Below are 22,244 nucleotides of genomic sequence, written 5' to 3'. Positions count from 1 at the left end.
GTGGAGCACGGGCTCTAGGCACGTGGGCTTCAGCAGTTGTGGCTCGTGGGCTCTAGAGCGTAGGCTCAGTAGTTGTGGCACACAGGCTTAGTTGTTCCACTGCATGTGGGATCTTCCCGGACCAGGGCTCGAACCCATGTCCCCTGCATTGGCAGGCAGATTCTTAACCACTGCGCCACCAGGGAAGTCCCGAAAATTAAAGGCCTTTTTTTCAGAGGAAAGGAAACCATCGACAAAATGAAAAGACAACCTACTGAATGGGAGAAGATATTTGCAAATGATATGACCAATGAGGGGTTAATACACAAAATATATAAACAGCCCATCTAACTCAATATCTAAAAAAACAAACCTGATTTAAAAATGTGCAGAAGACCTGAACAGACATTTTTCCAAAGGAGACATATATAGATGGCACATGGAAAGTACTCAACACCACGAATCAGAGAAACGCAAATCAAAACCACAATGAGGTATCACCTCACACGTGCCAGAATGGCCGTCATCAAAAAGACAACAAATAACAACTGCTGGTGAGGACGTGGAGAAAAGGGAACACTTGTTCACTACTGGTGGGTATGTAAACTGGTGCAGCCACTGTGGAAAACAGTATGGAGGTTCCTCAAAAAACTAAAAATAGGACTACCATATGATCTAGCGATTCCACTCCTGGGTATATACCCAAAGAAAATGAGAACACTGATTTGAAAAGATACATGCACCCCAATGTTCCTAGCAGCGTTATTTACAAGGAGTCAAGATATGGAAGGAACCTAAATGTCCATCAACAGATGAACAGATTAAGAAGATTGGTATATATTATGTATATATATACACACACACACACAATGGAATACTGCTCAGCCATAAAAAAGAATGAAATTTTGCCATTTGCATCAACATGGATGGGCCTAGAGGGGTATGACGCTTAATGAACTAAGACAGAGAAAGACGAATACTGTATGGTATCAGTTATATGTGGAATCTAAAAAAGTAAACACATGAATATAACAGAACAGAAGCAGACTCACAGACGTAGAGAACAAATCAGTGGTTCCCAGTGGGGAGACGGAAGGGCGAAGGGGCAAGATCGGGGTAGGGGAGGAAGAGGTATAAACTGTAAAATAAAGAAGCTACAAGGATATGTTGTAGAGCACAGAGAACGGAGCCAATACTTTAGGATACCTTTAAATGGAGTATAAACTATAGAAATTTTGCATCACTATGTTGTACACCGGAAATGAATAATATCGTAAATTAACCGTACCTCAACAAAAACTAAAATAAAGCGAGAAATGCACCATTACGACAAGGCAGGGAAGTCATGAGCGTGGCAGAAAGTGAACCCAGCTTCCCCATCCCGGCGGGAAAGGCGTGCCTACCTGGCGTGGTGCTGGCCTGGCCACAAAGGGCAGGAGCTGGTGGAGGGGACTGGAGATGCCGATGCCTCGGGGTGGCTGTCGGAGAACTTGGTGACGTGCCAGGAGTGCGGCCTCCAGCTCAGCTCATTCCTCCTGAAAAAGGATGCAGATGACTCAGGGACTTCACACCAAGGACAACTTCAGGCCAAGAAAGGAGCGAGAGGCAGAAACGATTCCTGTGTGACCTACTGCATCGCCGTCAGCTGCTTCCCATTGCATCTGGGCACCAACGCTCTTTGTACAGGTTCGTTACCGGAGAACATCCCCGGGTGAGAATCGCAGGCTCCAGAATGTGAACCAGCCCTTAGGCTTCCAAATTTATTCTAAGTAAGTACATGAATCTTGCCCACGACCCCCGCTGCCCCATCCCCAAGACACAGCAGCATCTTCTGTCTGTCCGGTGTCAGTGCAACTTTGCACAGGCCCTTAGCCTCTTTGAGGAGAAGGCGCTGGGCTGCAGAAAAGCTTGAGCTGGGTCCCGCAGAGTTTTGACTGCATTTATTTATTCACTCACTTAACTAAGCGCACACAGCTACCCTGTAGTTAACGGGGACTGGTGGACACGTATTCCTCTGAGCCTCCCAGAGCGTCCGAAGTCATCTAAGGGTTCCTGTCGTGGGAATCACCACGCCCTAAGACCAACAGGCTCCAGTCCATTCCTGCCAGGGCTTCTGAACGTGGCAGGAGCCTTCCCTGCCCCCCTCCACCGTCCCCACCATCCGTGGGTGGCTTATTAGGTTCTTGACCACACCTGCCCAGGTGTGAAAAAGCATGTCCAGTTGGAAATCCCTGCAGCCGCCGTAAAAACATCACAGGGCCTCCAGGGGAAAGCTGCTGCATGAGCACACCGCCCATGCTCGCCCCTCCTCCTCCTGCAATTTAAGACGGATCTAGCCTCACCAGGGACACTTGACAGCCCAATGGAGATCGGAGAAAGGGTTCAATTGAGCCTCTAAGTACCTGACGGGGATCAAACATTCTTCCAACAGGCAAAAAATTAAAGAATATTATGCAACAACGAATATTAAAGAAAACCCAGAAAGCATTTATAACATAAACCTTCTGATGACTCAGAAACGAGGAAAAATACACGGGTGGCAAAATGTGGAATGTGTTGACTTTTTGATAGCTTCCCACGAGCTAAAGCATAAAACAGACGAATTCATCACACCACAGAAGTAAAGGGATTGTAAAACCAAAACTGTACCTCATAAAGTTTCTCAAAATCCTCGTAAGGAAGGTTCTGGCCACGTGAATTTCATTTTCAGATGGCTTTTTATGTGCTATAATATCCGTAACGTCTGTCATCTTCCTTTACAGGTAATTAATGAAGGAAACAAACTAGACAAACTGCAGGCAGAGGAAAAAGAGGCTTGGAAAAGAAAACGCCTTACACCCTGTGGTAACATATTTCAACTCTGTAATTGGCATGAGTGGGGAACCAGCTGGTTTACAGGGGCAGTCGTGCCCTTTGAGAAGAGTAAATGTTTCTCCTCTTATTTTAAAGGATAATATACAGGCAGACCTTGGAGATGTTTCGGGTCGGGTTCCAGACCACCACAATAAAGTGAATATTGTAATAAAGCTAGTCACGTGAACTTTTTGGTTTCCCAGTGCATATAAAAGTTATGTTTACACTATACTATAGTCTACCAGGTGTGCAATAGCATTATGCCTTAAAAAGCGCAAGGTACATACCTTAATTTTAAAAGACTTTATTGCTGAAAAACACTATTAACCAAGCCCTAGTAACATCAAGGATCACTGATCACCATAACAAATATGATAGTGGAAAAGTCTGAAATAGTGTGAGGATTACCAAAATGTGAGACACAAAGTGAGCCAGTGCTGTTGGAAAAGTGCTGCCAACAGACTTGCTTGCCACAGGGTTACTACAACCTTCCATTTGTAAAACAAAACAATACAAAACAAAACACGCAGTATCTGTGAAACACAATTAAGTGAAGCACAACACAGCAAGGTATGTCTGTACACAGATATATGCCTCTACTTCGAGAAGACATAGTCAAAGTTAAGGTACTAATTGGAGCTTTAAAAAAAAAAAAAAAAAAGGAAAACACAGTGAAAAGGGTGGTACCTAGAAGCTCTAAGTGAGGAATCATGGCTCCTGGGGAGACTGAAATTTTCCTACATACGTGGCTCTCATCAGGTCCTCAGACTTTCCTAGAGCACAGTGAACATATCTGGGGATCGAGGAAGGTTCAGGCAGTTTCTGTCTGTCAGCCCCTCTGATGGCTAAAACTGGATGCTGCTGATGAGAGGAGGAGGACACGTGGCTGAGGGCTGGTCTCTCCATCACAAGCCCGTGACCACGCTGGGCAGGAAAGCTCTGGGGACCGAACGCTCTGGCGCCACCTAGCGTTCCCAAATGGAACAGAAATGGCAGGGGCCGATTTAAGGCTCTCGTTTCAACAGACGATGGTGTTTCTTCCCACACAAGATACGCACTCCAGGTGGCTTTAAACCACCCGGGTCCCTGGAAGTCTGGGGCCGTGAGGGGTGCAACAGGCCAGAGGCTGTGCCAAAACAGGTGGGCAAGATGCTCCGATGTGAGGGCCTCGGAGAACGCGGACCACGTGGTACCTGGTGGTACCTGGTTAGGGGTTAACCGCCCTGCCCCCTCAGGGGGCCACACGTGTCAGAAGGAAACGCACACACAGCAGGTATGCAGCGAACCACACCCGAACCTTCCTCTCCTGGCGGGCGGGACGTCTGCTATGTCTGCTACAGCTGGACCAGTCCCCCACAGACATCAAACAGGAACAGAAGGGAGAGCTGTGAAAGGAACGCCCCGTCCGCAGGCCACACAGTCAGACACAAGCCAGCTCGGCTGGGGAGACCAGCAAGGACGCCCCTTCCGGGAGGAGGAAGGACGGCCCGGCTCAGCCCAGAGACATCCAAGGCCATGCCTCTGGGCAAGGCGGTGTGGTCCGCGATGCCAGGAAGGAAACGGCCGTGACCTGGCCGGGATGCGGGGGCTGACCCCTCCTGGGCGTGCAGCTGCACAATCCTGCCAGCTCCGGAAACGCAACTGGGCTGAGTCCAAGTCACGCCCACGGGAGACTAAGAGTCCCCACCATGGTCACCCCAGTGTACAGGGAAGAAATCCTTTTCATTCAAATGGCTACCGCTGCTCAGAAATCCTAAGGAATAGGCATATTGTAGAAAACATGGAACATTTAAAAATTGAAATGCGATTAAGACAGTAAAGGGGGATAACCCGTGATCTGAAGGTGAACGGGGGGTAACATCTCTGCATTTCTGTCCCCCCGCTTCAGACAGCTGAGAGCATCGTGCAGACTTGGCGGGGCCCTTTCTCTCTGCAGCCCGCCTGGTTCGGTGAGCATTCCTCCAGGCCACTGTCACTCTTCCAAAATGTCATTTTCAATATGGCATAATATTCTTCCACATAAATACTGAAAAGCAATGCTGCTGACTATGAACACCGGGTTTTCTGGCTTCCAAATCCAATTATTCACCCTAATGAGGGTTCTCTGAAACCTCTCCCACGAGGTGCACACCAAAATTAATCTAAATTTACTTCAATTTTCAAAAATAATTTTTTATGCTAGGTAGTCTTTTTTTTTTTTTTTTTTGAAAGGAAGGGGTTTAGATCACCAATATAAAAAATGCTAGGATACCAATGAAAATTAAGAATGGATCTAGATACAGAAAATTCATTCTTAAAAAGGAAGTATTAAAATAAGGGCTTCAATGAAATGTTTCTCATTCAGAGAAACAGCAGAATGCCCTCAAAAAAAAAAAAAAAAAAAATCACGCGAACGCCGGGTTATTTTCCTAACCTTTCCAAGCGCAGCCAACAGGCGCTGCCTCAGAAAATAAACGAAGTCCGCATGTGGTCCCCACGAGTGCGGGTGGGGGGCTGACAGTACCAGGCCTGCAGGCTGGGAAGCCAACGGGAAGGGCCTGGCGGGACACCTTGACGGGGGCACCACAGGGTGTGTTGGCTGCAGGCGACACTGGCGATGGGAACAGTCCTCGGGGAAAATAAAACCAACAGTGATGCTTGGGGCATCTTAGAAGCAAGCGTCAAGGGGGGGCGGCAGTGGGGAGGGGCCTTCCAGATAAAGGGCAGGCTGGAAAATTCCTCAAATGCTCCCCAGTGAGGCCTGCGGGTGACGGGGGTGGGTTCCGGGCAAGGAGCCCCCAGAGCTTAGGGAGGGAGGGTGTGCGGAGGCCCCTAGGGACAGGCCCACAGTGGGGACAGGCCCTCGAGATACCGGGCTGGAGGAGGGCGACAACTGCAAACACCCTTTTTATTCTTTAAAAGTGAAACAAACACATAAAAACCACCACCCTACAGACACAAAATGAAGCCCGCCCTGAGCTGCTGCTTCCTTCCCGTGCCGGTCAAGCCTCTAGAGGACAGATGCTGACCGGCCTCTCCCTCTCCCGGGCTGTCTCTACCTTCTACCACACCAGTCTCCCTGCAACTCAGCTCTGGCAGCTCCTGCCCTCACCCCACCACCCTCAGCTGCTCCCAATTGCCACGGAGTGAAGCCCACACACCGCCCCCCGCCCCGCCGCGATACTGTGATCCTGCTCCCGGGGCCGGGCGGCACTGGCATCGCCGGGGCACAGCCTGTGCCGGGACGGCTGTGTTTGCACAGGCCCTCAAGGGCATTCAGAGGCGAGCTCAGGTCTGAGACCCGCCGCTCTAGCCCCGAGCTACCCTTCCTCCCTTCCCCCATCCGCTCTGCCAGCCTCTCTAGGAGGTCCCGGCATCACTGACTTAGGTCCACGTCTGTGTCTCAAACCTGGCTCAGCCTTCAAAGGACAGCCTGACTGCTGAGCTCGGCTCCAGCCTGACTTCCTTCTGCCAGAGGCACCACTTGTGAGAGCTTTTCCCGTCCATGCCCATCAGCCCCCTCCGCTGCCAGCGCCCCGAGGGCAGGACCTATGGGTATGACTTCAGCCGCCTGGCTGGAGCGCTTCCCACGTACATTACGTGAACGAATAAAAACAGAGGTCAGACACTCTGTGAATGGCGGAGTTCTTTTCCCCGGCGCTGATCTGACAACACGATGCTGTGGGTGGTGACATCACACTTGATAAAATGGGATAAGAGTCCAGGAGCTCCTGCCTTTATACACGAGGAGAAAGAGGTAAAGAGGAAAATTCCCAAATGACCTAAATAGCCGAAACTGATACAAGACATCAAAGCTGCATTTTAAACCAATGCCAGGGCCGAGTAACAGCATTCACACGGGATAAAAGCATCAGGGTTCCGCCCCACGAGGCCGGGGCACCCCTTATCTGTCTCCCAGCAAGGGCAAGTGCACGCCTGTCTCGGACTCTGGTGTTCCCCGGGTGCATTAGCAGGAAGGACCGCGGAGAACTGTCACACAATGAACTCAGGCAGAATTGGAGCAGACCTAAGTGGCCTGGCTAGTTTTCCGTTAAGTTTTGCAAAGCGGGGTGAGAGGCACTATCTCACCCAGCACTACCAGTACTAAAACCGCTTTGTCCAAACCACCCGAGGTCACGGTGCTTGTCCCCAGTTTTCAGAAAGGCACCGATGCAGCTTCTTGGCTACATTTAAACAGAATGGATTTTTCGGTAAAGACACCCCAGACACTCAAATGTGCAACCATTAACATAACTAAGTACAAGTATACGTAAGGGTATAGAAACAAAATTACGTGCAACATCCTCTGCCTGCCTTAATACATTAGAAACCATCAGCGTTTCCAAATTAACTTATATCAACATCACTTGCATGCCTTCTACTGAAAAACAAAATCATAACTGTTTACCACTCTCTACTTGGCTTAGAATATGAAACATCTCACCTAGAGATTCAACTGATTCAGTTGGTTAAGCCATACACTAAATCTACATCTGAATAGAAGCAACCTTTCCCCAAATAAAACAATTCTGCTCTATGTGGCTTTTTTTTTTTTTTCCCTTCTGATTTTATTTCCTAAAAACGAGAGTGGCAAACAGCCCACACGAGTCGGCGTCTGTCCAGGATAAACCTCTGGGTCTGCTCTGTTTTAAGAAGAAAATAAGCACAGCCGCGAACAGCCACAATCCCGCCAATGCTCAAAACAGACACTTTTCTCCTGAACTTTGAACGATCAATCCCAGACCACCCTCCAAAAGCAACACCCACCAGCATCCCCAGGAAGACACACACCCTCTATGGGAACATAGTTTCTGCCCCGGGAAGGGCTCTTGGGAGGGGGCGGGGGAGGGGGGGAGAAAGGAGAGGAAGTGGGGAGGAGGGAAAAGCAGGAAGGATACAGCCTGCTGACGTCCTATCCATCCCTGTCCTCTTGCTGCTTCAGGAACACCCGCGCTCAGCGATGCTGGGGCCACGCACAGAGCCACCTGCCCTAGGCCAGCTCCAAGGAGCCGGCAGCAGAGGGGAGCCCGGCACGACACCGGCTTGGTGCAGAACCCACCGCAACTCAGGGACGTCCAGAAACCCACGCAGGTGGCAACAAGCTTGCTCCTAGCAGGCACGGGTGCCGTCCCTAGACCGGACACCTCCTTTCTTCAGATGTGTCGCCACGCCACCCCATGTGGCCATCCCTTACGGCCTCCTGCAGCGAACCTCCATCCTTGGGTGTTAATCTCCTCCTGAAGGCAAGCTTAGCGGACGTAAGCAGAGTCACGGAAGGGTTTAAGGCCTCCGGCAAAGAGGCAGGAAACATGCGTCAGCCCTATGCATAATGTGGCTCTGGCATAAAAACTGCTCGCAGCAGTGGACGGCTCAAGAGTGACACGCACGATGAAGTGGCGGGTGAGGTTCGCTGTAAACAGGACTAATATTACCATATACATGTGGAAGAAAGACCAAAAGAGTCATTACAAGCTCTACAATATGATTCACGGCCTGACCGTTAAGAGATATTTTCCCTACAGTGTTTGAAATTCCATGTATGTTTTAGGAGCTGAACGTATGGTAACAACTTCCCTGTGAACGGAGGACAGTGGATGGTATCCCGGTGCTGTGCACACAGAGCTTTTAGTGAGCATTTTACAGCATCGGACGGCAACAGCCTTAACCCAGCACCGGGCGAGAAGCGTCCCCTACTTCAGCACGTCTCCCACAGCAAGGGGCTTACCGATGCCTGCATTAATCAGGAAAAGGCCTCGAGTGACCCAGTTTCGGGTCTTAACCTTTTCCAAGCACATTTGCTTAAGCCAGTGGTATGAGCACTGTGGCCGCCCAGCAAAAGAGCCCGTGGCCCTCAGGGGAATACCAGCGCCCACATCCATCCCACACCTGCCCGTCAGGATCTCCAGGGAGGGGCCGACACCGGGGAAGAAAGTGCAGGCGACAAGTCCACAGAGAGACAGACACAGAAGAGGTTACCACATCCTCCCCCACTTTCCTGCGAGCAGCACTTCCTTGGCCAAACAAAGAGGGAAGGACAAAGTGCCCGGGAGGCACGGCCAGGCTGCCCCTGCTGGTGCCTGGTTCCCCTGACTCCCAGGCAGATGCCAGGATACCACCTGGACATCTCAAAGGAGAACATGTGTGCACCCGCTGGGGCTTCCTGTTACCCTGCTTTGTTTCCAGCCGACACAACTCTGGGAGGAAGGCAGTGCTGGCTCTCACCTGTCTGGGAAAGAAACGTGGCTGGGGAGAGACACTGATCTGGGTCCTTGTCTCCTAAGGCATCGCGCTCTCCCAGTCCCGGCTTCTAAACGATGACAAGATACGCGGTGCCCATGCCCCGTGAAACCAGACGCCACCGCCTCGTGAAGTCAGCCCGCCGCCACCCTCGCCTGGCCGCCGGGTGCCCTGCTCGCAGCACAGGCTGAAGCAAGCCAAGCACACCCAGCGGCTGTCACCAGCGAGAGGGCGTCAGGATGTGATCCACGATGCCCACTTCGTTCACAAAACCACGGGTACGTGTTTTACACCGAGGCGCGTACACGCCTCTTCCCAGAACCTCCGAGAAAAACCAAGCCCGCACTGGCCACTCTCGCCCTCAGGACCCTAAGCTGTTTCCAATCTTCGTCAGAAAAGCCACCCTTTCTTAAGGTGCCTGGGCTGGGCAGGCAGTTGAGGGTTCGGGCAGCTCATTTATCATTTGGTGATCCTCAGGTAGGGCAACATTTGATTTTGATGTGTTGGTGGCTCAGTCTATCAATTAACTACAGAGTGCCTTCATAAACTAACCCCCCCCTTTTTTTAAGAGTATATGATCCAGGGCTTCCCTGGTGGCACAGTGGTTAAGAATCCGCCTGCCAATGCAGGGGACGTGGGTTCAAGCCCTGGTCCGGGAAGATCCCACGTGCCGCGGAGCAACTAAGCCCGTGAGCAACAACTACCGAGCCTGAGCTCTAGAGCCCGCGAGCCACAACTACTGAGCCCGCGCACCTAGAGCCTGTGCTCCACAACAAGAGAAGCCACCACAATGAGAAGCCTGTGCACCGCAACAAAGAGTGGCCCCAGCTCGCTGCAACTACAGAAAACCCACGCGCAGCAACAAAGACCCAATGCAGCCAAAAATAAATAAATAAATTATATGTGTATATATATATATATATATATATATATATATATATATATATATAGTACATGATCCATTTTGGAGTTCTACATACAACACTAGTTAGAAAATGCTAACTAATCTCTGAGATACAAGTCAGATTAGCGGTTGCCTAGGGATAAAGAAACACGAGAATGGTGAGATTTAGATTTAGATAGAGAAGAAAACGTCACTGATTTAAGAGAAATCATGTTAAAAGCACTCACTGGTGCCTTTGTAATAAGGAAATAGTAAGTTAGTATGGAGTTTTTGTTTGTTTGTTTTTTCGGTACACGGGCCTCTCACTGTTGTGGCCTCTCCGGTTGCGGAGCACAGGCTCCGGACGTGCAGGCTCAGCGGCCATGGCTCACGGGCCCAGCCGCTCCGCGGCATGTGGGATCTTCCTGGACCGGGGCACGAACCCGTGTCCCCTGCATTGGCAGGTGGACTCTCAACCACTGCGCCACCAGGGGAGCCCTAGTATGGAGTTTTAAAAGTCCTTATTATGTGCATTTTTAGTACTTACAACAGTAATTCACCATGTGCCAGACGACAGCAACAGATCCTAGTATTAACTAATTAACCATTTTGTAGAATTTTATTCATATTTCTAGGCAAAACCACCGTTTCAGACTTTTCTAATAGGCAAAAATAATACCCATACACAGTATTAAAATTTAATCCAAAATTACCTTTAAAAAATTTAAAAACACCTAAGTTTGTTTTTAAAAGTGTGCTTGAAAAAAAAAAAAAAAACACTTGGACCAACTGCTTGGTTTGGTCTTATATTGGGTTATATGTGTTACTTAGAATATTAAGCTCTATGTAAACTAGATAATCATTCTGCATACCCCTCACTTAAAGGGAAACCAGGTATGCGGATTACAAAAGTGGGATTCTATACCAGGGCTCCCATCAACCCTTCACAGCCAAAGTTTGATCCATCTCCCCACAAGTCTGTTGGATACGCAGTCACTCCACCGCGAACGGGCTGGGCCCCCAAGCCTTCTCTGTCCTACCCCCAGTTCTCATGGTGTGTACTCCAAACAGAACTCACATCATCCGGTTTTTAGATCCTTAACTATGTTCCTTGAATTCAAAAAGGAAAGCTTCTGAACACATGGAATGATGCCCAACCTCGGTCATAATGACAGGAATGCCCATTTCAACAGTAAAAGCATCTGTCACCTATCACATCCACAAACCCAACAGAAACAAACTTCACAATGCACGGCACTTTCTGCCTCAAAACCTCCCACGCTAGGAATGGATCAGGACGGCCTATACGCACACATGTATGTGGTCTCGTGTACAAAAGCATCACACCGCAGCACTGTCTGCTGTACGCCGGAAGCACCATAAATGTCCACACACAGAGGATCTGCTAGACACACAGCAGAGTATCCAGACCGTGGAGCCGCACGGGGTCAGGAGAACTCTTGAGTCGGAGCACTCAACCTGGACCAACCCCCATTTTCATGTGTAACACATAAGTAGGTGCCTGTTTCTAAAAGGAAACCTAAGAGATTAGTACTGACACGGCCGCTCTCCGGAGCGGCAAAACGGGCGGAGGAGAGGGGTTGGGAGAAAGGCTGACGTGTCCCCCCAATTCCCGTTCCAAAGTGAATGTTTTCCCACGCCCACGTGTGACTCTGAGTACTCATAAATGCGGCATAAAAAGTCACTCTTGGGGCCTCCCTGGTGGCGCAGTGGTTGAGAGTCCGCCTGCCGATGCAGGGGATACGGGTTCGTGCCCCGGTCTGGGAGGATCCCATATGCCGCGGAGCGGCTGAGCCCGTGAGCCATGGCTGCTGAGCCTGCGCATCCGGAGCCTGTGCTCCGCAACGGGAGAGGCCACAACCGTGAGAGGCCCGCGTACCACAAAAAAAAAAAAAAAAAAAAAAGTCACTCTTGGAGTAACTGTAGCCGGCATTCCAACACCCACCCCTTAGGGTGAGCCTGTCTGTCTTGATCACAGAGCAATAAGCAGAGCCTCCTGGGGGCACCGCCCAGAACAGGGCACAGCTGACCGCCTCCTGGGGACCAAACCTCCTGCTGAGTCCTGTGCACACATCACACGGAACCCCAAAGGCCTCTCCTCTTTAAAAGTGCAACGAGGGCTTCCCTGGTGGCGCAGTGGTTGAGAGTCTGCCTGCCGATGCAGGGGACACGGGTTCGTGCCCCGGTCCGGGAGGATCCCACATGCCGCGGAGCAGCTGGGCCCGTGAGCCATGGCCGCTGAGCCTGCGCGTCCGGAGCCTGTGCTCCGCAGCGGGAGAGGCCACAACAGTGAGAGGCCCGCGTACCGCAAAAAAAAAAAAAAAAAAGTGCAACGAGCTCGACATTTTTATCATCAGAGAAGTAATACACTTAGACTGTGCACTTAGTGGATAAGACGGTAAGTTTTGTTATGTGTATTTTACCACAATTAAAGATTAAAACTTTTTTTCATGGGGCCTATACAGTTCTATAACTGCTTGTATGTGTTCCACTCAACTGGACTTTGAGGGGCATCTTTCCATGTCAGGAAATACTGACACCATTTTTTTTTCCATAAATTTATTTTATTTATTTACTTTTGGCTGTGTTGGGTCTACGTCGCTGCGCGCGGGCTTTCTCAGTCCCCTCTGCGGTGCGCAGGCCTCTCACTGAGGTGGCCTCTCCCGTTGCAAAGCACGGGCTCCAGGCGTGCAGGCTTCAGTAGGTGTGGCTTGCGGGCTCTAGCGTGCAGGCTCAGTAGCTGTGGCGCACGGGCTTAGTTGCTCCGCAGCATGTGGGATCTTCCCAGACCAGGGCTCAAACCCGTGTCCCTTGCATAGGCAGGCGGATGGATTCTTAACCACTGTGCCACCAGGGAAGCCCGCTGACACCACTTTTTAATTTTGTAATAGCACTTGTATTCTTTTTAAAAAATTTTATTGATGTATAGATTTATAATGTGTTAATTTCTGCTGTACAGCAGAGACTCAGTTATACACATATATATATTTTTTTTTCATATTTTATTCCATTACGGCCTGTCACAGGATGTTGACTAGAGTTCCCTGTGCTCTACAGTAGGACCTTGTTGTTTACCCATTCTATATATAATAGTTTGTATCTGCTAATCCCCCCCTCCGAATCCATCCCTCCCCCACCCCCCACCCCCCTTTGGCAACCACCAGTCTGTGTTCTGTATCTGGGAGTCTGTTTCTGTTTCGTAGATAAGTTCATTTGGCTGACAGCATTTATAACAGCAGCACTCTGCAGTACGGATGGTCCCTAATTCACTTCAGTCATTTCCCTTTGGCTGAATATCTAGGATCCAAGAAATGAAATTCTGAGTCCAAAATAGGCCTTTTGACACATGTTGCCAAACCACTCACCAGAAAGTCTCATCAGCATTACATCAAATAAGCACTTGTTTCCCCGCATCTCAGCACCAATGGGCACTGCTATTCCATTAGATCTCGGCCAGCTGGAGAATCAAAACCTAGTTTGTAAGTAAACTTGTCGATCCCTAGTTAAACGTCTTTTTAAACACTTGTTTCCTATGTGCATTTCTCATATTAGGAACTGCCTATGAGCGTCTTTCATCCAACTTTCTACTGAGGTGCAAATTCCCTTCTTTATAGCTGTCATTACTAAACCAACTTTATTACACACCTGCTTTTTTTTTTTTTTGGACCCTAGAATAAGATCTGACATCGACCAACATTTTACTTTTACCTTGTGAGATGCGACCTGTGAAAATATTCATGCATCCTGATTCCGTCCCCCAGGATGTGTCGCTGGCTCGGTTTTATTTGCTGCTGCCTCCCCTGGGCTGGCCGATGTCACACTGACAGGTTTTACTGAATGAGCACCTCAGTGTCAGCGTCCCCTTCAGGCCCTCCAATGACGCCCGTCCCGGTGCAGTTCAAATCAATTCGATTCAGCAAGTCCAAGCCCTTCATCTGCCCTTGCGCATCGGGCACTGCGCTAAGAAGCTGCAAACTGGCGAGACGGTTTGCTCACCGCGTCAACTAAGCCAGCGCTCTCCCCGTGGGGGAGATGGACAGCAAGCCAACGAGCCGTCTGTGTGTTCTGGGGGCTCGGGCAGCCCTGCAACGGAGACATTTCAGGTGGTGGTTTATAACCGCTGTCTCCCCTGTGTGGGTCAAGTGTCCCTCACCATCACCAGCGCTCCACCAAGCCTAACGGAATCCTGCGAGAACTTCACACGTCCTGCCTTAGGAGGCTTAATAAGGCGACCTCAAAGAAATTATACACCATGATGGCACCCGTCATGTCCCTTGCTCCCCCAGAAGGCTCCAAAATGGCCATTCTGAGACTTCAGTTTTCCGATTTACAAGGAGGACAGCCTATTCCACTGAGAAATGAGGCTGCTACATTAATGTGGCAAAGAATGAAATTTTTTCCTTCTTCGTTTCTGAACCCCCTCCTTGGATGCTCTTTTGATCCCCCAAAAATAAATACATAAAAAGTCCACAGGGGTATGTCTTCAAGTCTGTACTAAAAACTGAAGGCCTTGAGTCAATTTACTTTGTAAAATATACAGCCAGGTTTCCCTGGTGGCGCAATGGTTAAGAATCCGACTGCCAATGCAGGGGACACGGGTTCGAGCCCTGGTCCGGGAAGATCCCACATGCCGTGGAGCAACTAAGCCTGTGCGCCACAGCTACTGAGCCTGTGATCTAGGGCCCACAAGCCACAACTGCTGAAGCCTGTGTGCCACAACTACTGAAGCCCGCGCGCCTAGGGTCCATGCTCCGCAGCAAGAGAAGCCACCACAGTGAGAAGCCCATGCACCGCAACGAAGAGTAGCCCCTGCTCGCCGCAACTAGAGAAAGCCCGCGCACAGCAACAGACCCAATGCAACCAAAAATAAACAATAAATAAATAAATAAATTTTTAAAAAATAAAATAAAATTTACAGCCAACCTTGGAAAGACTGCACTAATTCTGCTAAAAGGGGCACGTCAACACTTTACTATGAATTAGCCAACTGTAAAACACAAGGTCGAGAATTATTTCTGTATGAAACCAGTCACTGGAATTCCCTGGCGGTCCGGTGGTTAAGACTTAGCACTTCCACTTCAGGGGGCACAGGTTCGATTCCTAGTCCCTGGTTGGGGAACTAAGATTCCCACAAGCTGTGCAGCATGGCCAAAAGAAAAAAAAAAAAGTCACAAAACACCTCCATGCTGCCCAGTAGTACCGTTCTAGTGCCTGTGTGTAAAAGCATCACGTGCCCAACTTCATTTTCTGACTCCTTCAAATCATCCCAACTTCTATCCACAATCTCCTTTCTTGGAATATGCACTTGTTCCCCTCAGACCTCAGCACAGCACTGGAAACACCTGCTAGCTGAGCTGTAAGTCTATATGCATCACCTTATTTTAGCATAAAACCCCAAAACCTGGTAGCCTGCCACCTTGTGTAAAACACAGGCAATGACATTTCATCATTTGGAGCATAAGCAGTTTCCTCACTGCCAGAAAATCACCTACATATTGCCAAGAATAAGATTTAAGTATTCAAGATCACTTAAATCAAAATTAACAGTCAACAGTAATAAAAGAAGAAATCTTTTAAGAACCTACTGTATAGCACAGGGAACTCTACTCAATACTTTGTAGGGACTTCCCTGGTAGTCCAGTGGGCAAGACTGCTCGCTCCCAATGCAGGGGGCCTGGGTTCGGTCTCTGGTTGGGGAACTAGATCCTGAATGCACACCACAACCAGAAGTCCACATGCTGCAACTAAAGATGCCACGTGCTGCAATGAAGACCCTGAGTGCCACAACTAAGACCCAGCGCAGCCAAGATAAGTAACTATTGAAAAAACAACAACAACAACTTTGTAATGACCTACATGGGAATAGAATCTAAAAGAGTGGACATCTGTATATGTATAGCTGATTCATTTTGCTGTATAGCAGAAACTAACACAACATTGTAAATCAACTATACTCCAATAAAAATTAATTTTAAAAAAAGAAGAAATCTTTAAAAATTTTTGATGTTGGATTCATCCTTGGCCAAGAGATAGATTCCTAAGTGTACATGCATGTACACGTACACACACAGGCGCGCGACTTAAGTCCAAATCACGATTGCCACAGTGACACAGCGCAGCCAACAGACTCCAGGTTTCACTGTCCCGCTCATCTCTGTTTGTAAACAAGGCACGAGGCCCAGGTCTTACCTTTTTACCACCAGCTTCAGGGTCTTATGCGACCCCTTCACCAGGCAAATCGCCTCCTGTCTAAACCCCGACAGACTGATGTCATTGATGCCAACGATCTCATCTCCGGCCAGCAACTTGTCCACTGCCGCGGCTTTGCTTCCTTCTTCGATCTGCAACACAGAAGTGTGTCCCGTGAGCCTCCCAAACAAGCAAACAAGCCTCCAGGACTCGGCCAGGAATACAACATGCCCGTGACACATGCCACCCACAGGTTTTCTCAGACTGGCTTCAGGACAACCCAGGGGTGAAGGAACGCACCTGGGCCCTGATTCCCAGCAGGAGACCAGGGATGCATCCCTCACCTGGTCTGCCTCCGCAAGGTCTACCATTCATGGAGGGGCGGGAAAGCGCACGAGCTCTCAGAAACACACCAGAAATAGCAGAGCCAGAAATACCCATTCACTTTCTGGATCTCCTTCCTCCAAAAACTGATGATGGATTTATTATTATTATTATTTACTAGTTATTTCTCATAGATTAATCTTGCACCTAGTTACTTCTGTAACAGCTGTATTTAGATATAATTCAAAGAGCACACAATTCACCCATATAAAGATAAATGAATGGCTTGTTAGTATATTCACAGAGTTGTCCAGCCATCACCACCACCCATTTTAGAACGGTTTCCTAACCCCAGAAGAAACCTCGTTCGCACCTGTCAGTGGTCACTTCCTGATGCTTCCACCCTCTGGCAACCATGCATCTGCTCTCGGCGTCTAGGGTTTGCCTATTCTGGACATTTCATATAAACAAAATCACACAATAGGTGGCCTTTTGTGTCCGGCTTCTTTCACTCAGGTTTTCAAGGTGCATCCGTGTCGTAGCCTGTGTCAGAGCTTCATTCGTTTTTATGGCTGAAGCAAACTCCATCGTATGGACCGACCACATTTTATTTATCCGTTCATCGGTGATGGGTACTGAAGCTGTTTTTCCTTTTTGGCTATTAATGCTGCTGTGAGCACTGGTGTACAAGTTTGTGCTTGCGCGTGCATCTTCATTTCCCTTGGGTGCACACCTAGGAGTAGAATGGCAGGGTCGTACGGTAGCTATGGTGAACATTGTGAGGACCTGCCAGACTGCCTTCTAAAGCAGCTGCACCGTTTTACGTTCTGCATCGTAGGGCTCCAATTTCTCCACACCCTTGCTGACACTTAGTATCTGATTCCTTTCATTACAGTCCTAGATTATTACGCCATGCTGGGTATGTAAAATAGTCTCTATGCAGTGTTAAACACGTCTGTATGAATGTGTATTGCCTGACTCCTTAAAAGCATTTTATGATTTTTATCCTGAGGAATCTTAATCTTTAAATCCTCACCCTCGTCTTCCCTATACAGTAATAATCCAACTCAGCATCAAATAGTCCATCAATTAACCAACCTGTTTTCTGTACTAGTGCTTGGCAAACTGTGGCCCATGAGTCAAATCCAGCCAGCTGCCTTTTGTTTGTTTTTTTTTTTTGTAAATAAAATTTTACTGGAATACAACCAGAGCTATTTGTTTATACACTGCTACGGGAGAGAAGAGAATAGTCTGACCCACGAAGCCAAAAATATTTACTACTTGGCTTGTTATTAAAAAAAAGTTGCCAACCCCCGTTTCACACCAAAAAGTCATTATTTTTACAAACTGCTAGGAAACCTAGTGAAAAAGATGCATGCTTATAGGCACAGAGGTGTACAGGTCTGGAAGTTCGCTGCTCTGACTGTTTGCCAGGGCTAACCTAAAAGTCCGTCCCGAACCTCACAAAGCACTAAAGCCGTAAACGTTTCTCCTCTGGTAGTTACAGAGCTGGAAACGAAGCAACTTACAGGCTCAGCTCTGAAACCACGTGGTAGTTTCCTAAAGTCTCCGCCTGAACCCAAGGACGGCTGAACTTTTCCTAGGTTAATAAAGCAATTATTCATTGCAAGTCAACAGCATGAACAAAATGAGCACTCCTAACTAAAATACGAAGCAAACCATTCGGTTAACAACCGGTTTCAAAGTCTAGACAATTTTTATCCCCACATAATAACAGATCGTCAATAAGTTTCCACCCCACCAAGATTACACACTCAGCCACATGTAACCAAGGTGAAGGTTATGTGGTGGAGAGTTTCCCTTTTGGCACGTCCCGGGTGGGAGGCCAAGGGGCCGTCCGGGCGGAGGGTCGGTGGGCAGCTGGCTGAGGTGAGGTGAGGGTACCCGGGGAGAGGTGGCCTGCTCATGGGGTGACCAGTAGCGGAGGAATTTAAAAACTGGAGGGATGGGGACGGAGGCCTCCTACACAGAAAACAGACCCGCCAAGAGCTGAGGACAGAACCCTGGGGCCCCAGCACGGAGAAATCTGGAATAAGAGGGGTGGGTGAAGGTGCAGGAAGTGGAGAAAGAGGGGGTGAGAGTCACAAAAGCCCAAACAAGCGAACACGCGCACAGCTGGCGAGGAACGAGAGTAGCGCGAGCACGTGCGTCCCTCTCCTTACGACGACCCCTCTCTGAATTTCAGTTTCACGAGAAAAATCTTCAGGCAAGACCACTATGACCAAGGAACGTGCAAGGGCCTTAGGACAGGTTTCCAAGGCAGGACGCCCTGGAGGCAAGCTGTGTGACTCGGCCGTGACCTGGTGGGTTCTTCAGTCTCGTTCCCACAAACCCTCGGACGCACAAGTTCTGCGAGACTGTCCCCAAGCGCTGTCACCGAAGTCTGATGACGTCGTGTTGCTTCCCCTCATCTGCAAAGACTTCCCGAGCCGCTCCCGTACCTGTGAAGACCGCACTCCGAAGCGCCCACCTGCCCTGTCCTGACCACACTCTACCTACGGTCCCAGCAAAAACGGCTCTGGGCTTGGGAGGCAAAGAAGCTGGGGAATTCTCCCCCTTTGGCTTCCTCGCCAAGACAAACTATCTGTCTGACGTTTATTGTGCTCATGGAGAAAACAGTTGTAAAAGAAGACGTTCTGAAAACCTCCAGTCTGTACTCTTGACCCCACCAAACTTCTCCAATTTGGAAGAATTAATTAGGCTTGAACTTGGTAAAGGGCAAACCTGAAGTTGGCTCTAGCCTCACCGGATACTTACTGACTCTGCCTGCCAGCACTGTACGGCGTATCACGCATTACAGACACTCAGGATCGTTTTGTCACCGTCCCCTGCCTTAGAGTCAAGAGAGCGCTTGGCACTGCCACACTAGCAGAGGGAACTGCCTGACATCTGCAGCACTCGGGGGGCCACAAACAGGGCAGTCCTGTCCTAGAGCCACCAGGCAAAGTTCTCAGTGTCGCTCGCCGTAGCTCCGAAAAAAAGCCCCTTTACAAAAAGACAGGCACACAAGAACAAATGACTGCACACCCATGATGCCTGTCCGTGTGCCACTGGCAGAAGCAAAGTCCCAAGTTCACGTGCCAGGATGAATATTCTGGTCTGAGTATTCACTGGCAGTGGAAACCTCCCGTTTAGGGCCTCAATGAAGACGTAAGTGTCCCCAAATGTGCACATTTCCTTGCTGTTCTTACGGAAACATTTTTTCTGGAAACAGCAGCGGGGGGGGAAAAAAAACAGTCAATGGAAGTCTCGTTGGAACAAAGTTTTTGTATTTCATCCAACGGATGTTACAGATGATCAAGGATGACATCCACGGGGGCCGGAGAACCTTGATTCTCCTGGGAGCCGGGACTCCCGTGGGAAGGAACCACGTCAGGGCAGCAGGGGCGCGAGGGGCCAGGCTCGCTTGGCCTCGGGGCTGGAGATGAAAGCCTTCACGAAGAGAGAGGCCCACGAAGCGCAACTTGAAAGGGGTGGCATGGAGGGGGGCGGACGTGCCACAGGGGGGTCTGGATGTGTAGATGGAGCGGAGGCGGGAAGCCGGGCCGGTCTGAGGAATGTCAGCCTGGCCCGGCGCGGAGCTCTGGCCGGGGAGCGTCTGAAGATAAGGGCGGAAGGAGGAAGATGAGGAACTTGACCTTGAGTCAGAAGCTGGCATGGTATCCTGGAGGCAGTGGGGGCCCCAGAAGGCCAGCACGGAAGCAGGGGAACGACCTTCTTAGGCCAGCAAATGCGTCTGGCCGCTTCCTCCTGGAGGTTGGCACGAAAAGAATTTCTTCTGCCCGAGAACAGAAGGCAGCAGGCTCTTGTCTTTGCACTGGGCAGAAACAAGGGCTCCAACCAACACAGGGCAGAGAACACGAATGTAAGCAAGCGCCCTAGACACGGGGAAGGAAGGTCTAAGGACAGAATCGATGGGCCACAGGAAAGGGGTCGGCTGCTGGGGCTCAGATGTGGAGCTGGACTGATGTGGAAAATCGCGACGCCCAGAGATCAAAACGAAAGGAGGAAGGATGTGTGAAGTCCAGTATCGTATTTCAAAGGCCATGAATCACACCCGTGATTAATCAGTTACAACTATCTCAAAGGAAGCTTTGGTGTCTGGAGAGCAAGCCATGAGAAAGCACTGCCTTCTGTGAGCCAGAACGATCACTGATGTCACCTCCTTAGTCTGCTTAATTTAACTATTTGACTCATTCTCCTTAAGCTCCCTTGTTGCGGAAAAGAGAGCTGACTCATCCAGGAGAAGTATCCAATGGTGAAATAATCGGAGAGCGCATCTCTGGTAACCGAGAAGCCCGTCGAAAACCAAAAACCTCTCGAGTGTTAAGACCTGAACATACCATCACAGTCACTGGTCCCTGTCTCCCTTCTCGTACATCCCGAGGAGGGTTTTTATCAACTATTTGGGGAATTCAGGCTTCGCAGTAGCTCCGGAAACATGCTTAAGAAGGAAACCCCACCTCACCCCATTTCTGGAGTATAAACGCTTTTTGAAGAGGTGAAATTGTTCGTTGGTTATTTTTTGGTACAACCAGGGAAGGGTGGGATAATGAATTTGAAGAGGCTCTGGCTATCCCGAGTGTCAGCTTAACATTCCATGGGGGGTAGTTCTTTTTAACCTGACAACGCAGAGCATACTCAATGGCAATTTGGAGACGCAGTCACGCACGTAATAGGTCTTGAACAGGATACCCAGAGAAAAACATGGTCCAAAAGGATACGTGCACTGCAGTGTTCACTGCAGCACTGTTTACAATAGCCAAGACATGGAAGCAACCTAAATGTCCATCAACAGAGGAATGGATAAAGAACATGTGGTGTGTGTGTGTGTGTACACACACACACACAATGGAATATTACTCAGCCATTAAAAAGAATGAAATAATGCCATCTGCAGCAACATGGATGGACCTAGAGATTGTCATACTGAGTGACACAAGTCAGACAGGCAAAGAGAAATATCGTATGATATCGCTTATATGTGGAATATTTAAAAAAATGCTACAAAAGGCAGAAACAGACTCATAGACTTAGAGACCCAACTTATGGTTACCAACGGGGGGTGAGGGGTGGGATAGTTAGGGAGTTTGGGACTGACAGATACACGCTGCTATATTTAAAATGGATAACCAACAAGGACCTACTGTGTAGCACAGGGAACTCTGCTCAATATCCTGTAACAACCTAACTGAGAAAAGAATTTGGAAAAGAATAGATACATGTATACGTGTCACTGAATCACTTTGTTGTACATCTGAAATTAACGCAACATTGTTAATCAACTATACTCCGATATAAAATAAGAAGTTAAAAAAATAAAAAATAAAAATAAAATTACCTGTACTCCCATGTTCTTTAGTAGAATTACTTCCTAAAGAAAACCACTTCTTGATCTTGGCCCTTCCTGTCGCCGGTCATGACACTCCAGTTTCCCTAATCATGCGCCATGAATGTGCCATGAAAAACATGGAAATGTGAGCATGTGGTGCTTATGATATTAAACGGTGAAGTGGGACCTGTGAAGTCACAGCCTATCAACATTTGAAGGTATTCAGACTTGATATCCTCTTAAGGAAAAGCTGCTTCCACATTTTAAGCCAGAAAGTCACTGGAACACCTGTTTAGAAAAGAATCAAGACTATGTGGTTTCTTAGTTCTTCAGTACATACATTAGGAAGGATGTACACATTGAACTGTGTGTGTACCAATCCTCAAAACAGCCACTAGGGCTTCCCTGGTGGCGCAGTGGTTGAGA

At 48.9% G+C, this 22,244-nt stretch overlaps 1 protein-coding gene across 1 annotated transcript in view; it reads right to left on the bottom strand.

Moving 5' to 3' along the window:
- SHROOM2 (shroom family member 2) overlaps window positions 1-22,244 on the bottom strand; it is a gene marked incomplete at its 5' end in the record, with an annotated part of 137,516 nt that overhangs the window by 59,497 nt on the left and 55,775 nt on the right. Inside the window, 2 exons of the mRNA XM_079727326.1 lie at window positions 1,383-1,514; window positions 16,142-16,293. Coding sequence (XP_079583452.1) covers window positions 1,383-1,514; window positions 16,142-16,293 — 284 coding nt within the window. The remainder of the gene's footprint in view (window positions 1-1,382; window positions 1,515-16,141; window positions 16,294-22,244) is intronic.

The sequence above is a fragment of the Hyperoodon ampullatus genome, assembly GCF_949752795.1.
Source record: "Hyperoodon ampullatus genome assembly, chromosome: X".
In the NCBI taxonomy this organism is placed as follows: domain Eukaryota; kingdom Metazoa; phylum Chordata; class Mammalia; order Artiodactyla; family Ziphiidae; genus Hyperoodon; species Hyperoodon ampullatus.
This window is presented reverse-complemented; position numbering and strand designations above follow the sequence as displayed.